The sequence below is a fragment of the Manacus vitellinus genome, unplaced genomic scaffold (assembly GCF_001715985.3).
Source record: "Manacus vitellinus isolate BGI_N305 unplaced genomic scaffold, ASM171598v3 scaffold_27_pilon, whole genome shotgun sequence".
NCBI classification, from domain to species: domain Eukaryota; kingdom Metazoa; phylum Chordata; class Aves; order Passeriformes; family Pipridae; genus Manacus; species Manacus vitellinus.
The window spans coordinates 6,209,154-6,211,232 of record NW_021940039.1 but is presented as its reverse complement, the minus strand read 5'-3'; the positions used below and the strand labels follow the sequence as shown (position 1 = coordinate 6,211,232).

Below are 2,079 nucleotides of genomic sequence, written 5' to 3'. Positions count from 1 at the left end.
ATCACATGGCCTGGGCTCACCGGGCAGGCTGGCACCTTCCCGGGCACTGGTACGGGCCCTGAGAGTCCTTCGAGGTCTCAGCTCCCCCGAGGCGTTGATCCCAGGCTGTTGCATAATTTTCGTTCCAGTGCAATTAGTAAAGAGGCTTCAGGGTTTTTTAATTTCCACTTGGCTCCAAGCGCTCCAGGAGCGGCTGGGACTTACTGCCCAGGGCTCACAAAAGTAAACTGGGTCAGACCATTTCGAGTGGAGATTAGAGAGGGTCCCTGAGGTGCTCTGGGGTTCACCCCACACACTTCGGCCCTGGGCAGCTCTGGATTCGAGCCTGTGCATGCACTGAGTTGGGCAGGTCTCACTTCCGTCTGTGCCCTCCTGATCCAAGCCTCCACGGCTGTTGTTTTAATGGGATTTCACTGCACGAGCAGCACGTTGACCCTCCCTGTGGTTTGAGCGGTTTCAGCCCCACCAGCAGAGGATAATCCTCCCTGGACCTGGAGCCCAGCCCAAGACAGGGATCCTGCCAGCAGAAGCCGTGGCTTCTCTGCACCCCAGAGCCTGCCTGACCTATGCCCACAGTATTTCACTTCCCTGAATCGATTGCAGGGGTTTATCTTCCCCTTCAGAGGGAGGAGACCTGGGAACTCATTCCACATACAGCTCCTTCCATATCCCCACCGGATCGGTATCGTATCCCCATGGGCCGGTGCTGGGGGTGACCACGTGCCTTTCAGGTGCTCACGGGACGCCAGCGACCACCGTGCGCTGAGACCAGCACAAAGACATGAGTGGCAACGCGGTGAGTGCCAGGGAACCACCCCTGGGACCTCCCTGGGGACACAAAGTGTCCTGCTGGAGGTGCCGTGGGAGCGGGGTGGGTGCTGACACCCGTGGGGTGGGTGGGGGCAGCAGCTGACGCTCTCCCCCTGCCCGCAGAGCCAGCGCGCCGCCGCCCTGGGGGTCCTCTTTGCCCTGATTATGTTGCTGATCATCTACAGCTCTAGCAACGGGAGCGAGGTCTTCCCCTACAGCCGCCTGCGGGGCAGAGCCCGCCGGCCCCCCGACCTCAAGAAGTGGGGGGTGAAAAGCGGGTACCTGCCTGTCTGTGGGAACAAGGTACGACCTGGGTGGCAGGGCCTGGGCTCGGTGGTGGGCACAGGGTCTGTCCCTCTGCTGGCATCCAGCCAAATTGTCCCCTCCAGCAGGACGGTGGCTCTGCAGGGGACAGTCCATGCCCTGTCCATGGTGACACCAAAAGTCACCTGCTCACGGCACTTGTCCTCACCAGACCCTGACTGCCCACTGCCACCAGTGCGTCATTGTCACCAGCTCCAGCCACCTCCTGGGCACCCACCTGGGCACAGCCATCGACGGGGCCGAGTGCACCATCCGCATGAACGACGCTCCCACCACGGGCTATGAGGCTGACGTGGGCAACAAGACCAGCTTCCGCGTGGTGGCCCACTCCAGCCTCTACCGTGTCCTCAAGCGGCCCCAGGAGTTTGTCAACAAGACACCGGAGAACATCTTCATCTTCTGGGGGCCGCCTGTCAAGATGCAGAAGAGCCTCCTGAAGATCATCCAGCGCGTCTGTGCCTCCTTCCCCAACATGACGGCCTATGTCGTGTCCCCCAGCCGCATGAAGCAGTTTGATGACCTGTTTCGGGGGGAGACAGGAAAGGACAGGTATCTTGGAGTCACCTCCCATGCCGTGTCCCCCTTTCTCCAGGTCCTCAAAGGAGAGCTGGCTCTTGGAGCTGCTTCATGGGCTGCAGCGCTGAGATGGGAGTCCCCAGGGCAGGCTGGGGACACTGGTGGTGTCCGTTATCCACATCACCTTACCCTTGTCATCCTTCCCAACCCCATTTTTTCCCTCTGCAGGGAGAAGTCGCGCTCGTGGCTCAGCACCGGCTGGTTCACCATGGTGATCGCGGTGGAGCTGTGCGACGCCGTCCACGTCTACGGCATGGTGCCACCCAGCTACTGCGGGTAAGGAGACCCCTGAGCCCTCACCCTGGCCCTCTGGCCCCACCACAGGGCTCACACAATGCTTCTTGCCCACCACAGCCACCACCCCCCGCC

At 61.5% G+C, this 2,079-nt stretch overlaps 1 protein-coding gene across 1 annotated transcript; it reads left to right on the top strand.

Moving 5' to 3' along the window:
• Positions 1–560: 560 nt before the first annotated feature.
• On the top strand, positions 561–1,990 carry ST6GALNAC6 (ST6 N-acetylgalactosaminide alpha-2,6-sialyltransferase 6). The gene is made up of 4 exons (XM_029960588.1): positions 561–796; positions 934–1,113; positions 1,286–1,683; positions 1,879–1,990. The coding sequence occupies exons 1-4, from the start codon at positions 782–784 to the stop codon at positions 1,988–1,990; spliced, it is 705 nt and encodes a 234-aa protein (XP_029816448.1). The 5' UTR covers positions 561–781.
• Positions 1,991–2,079: the final 89 nt, after the last annotated feature.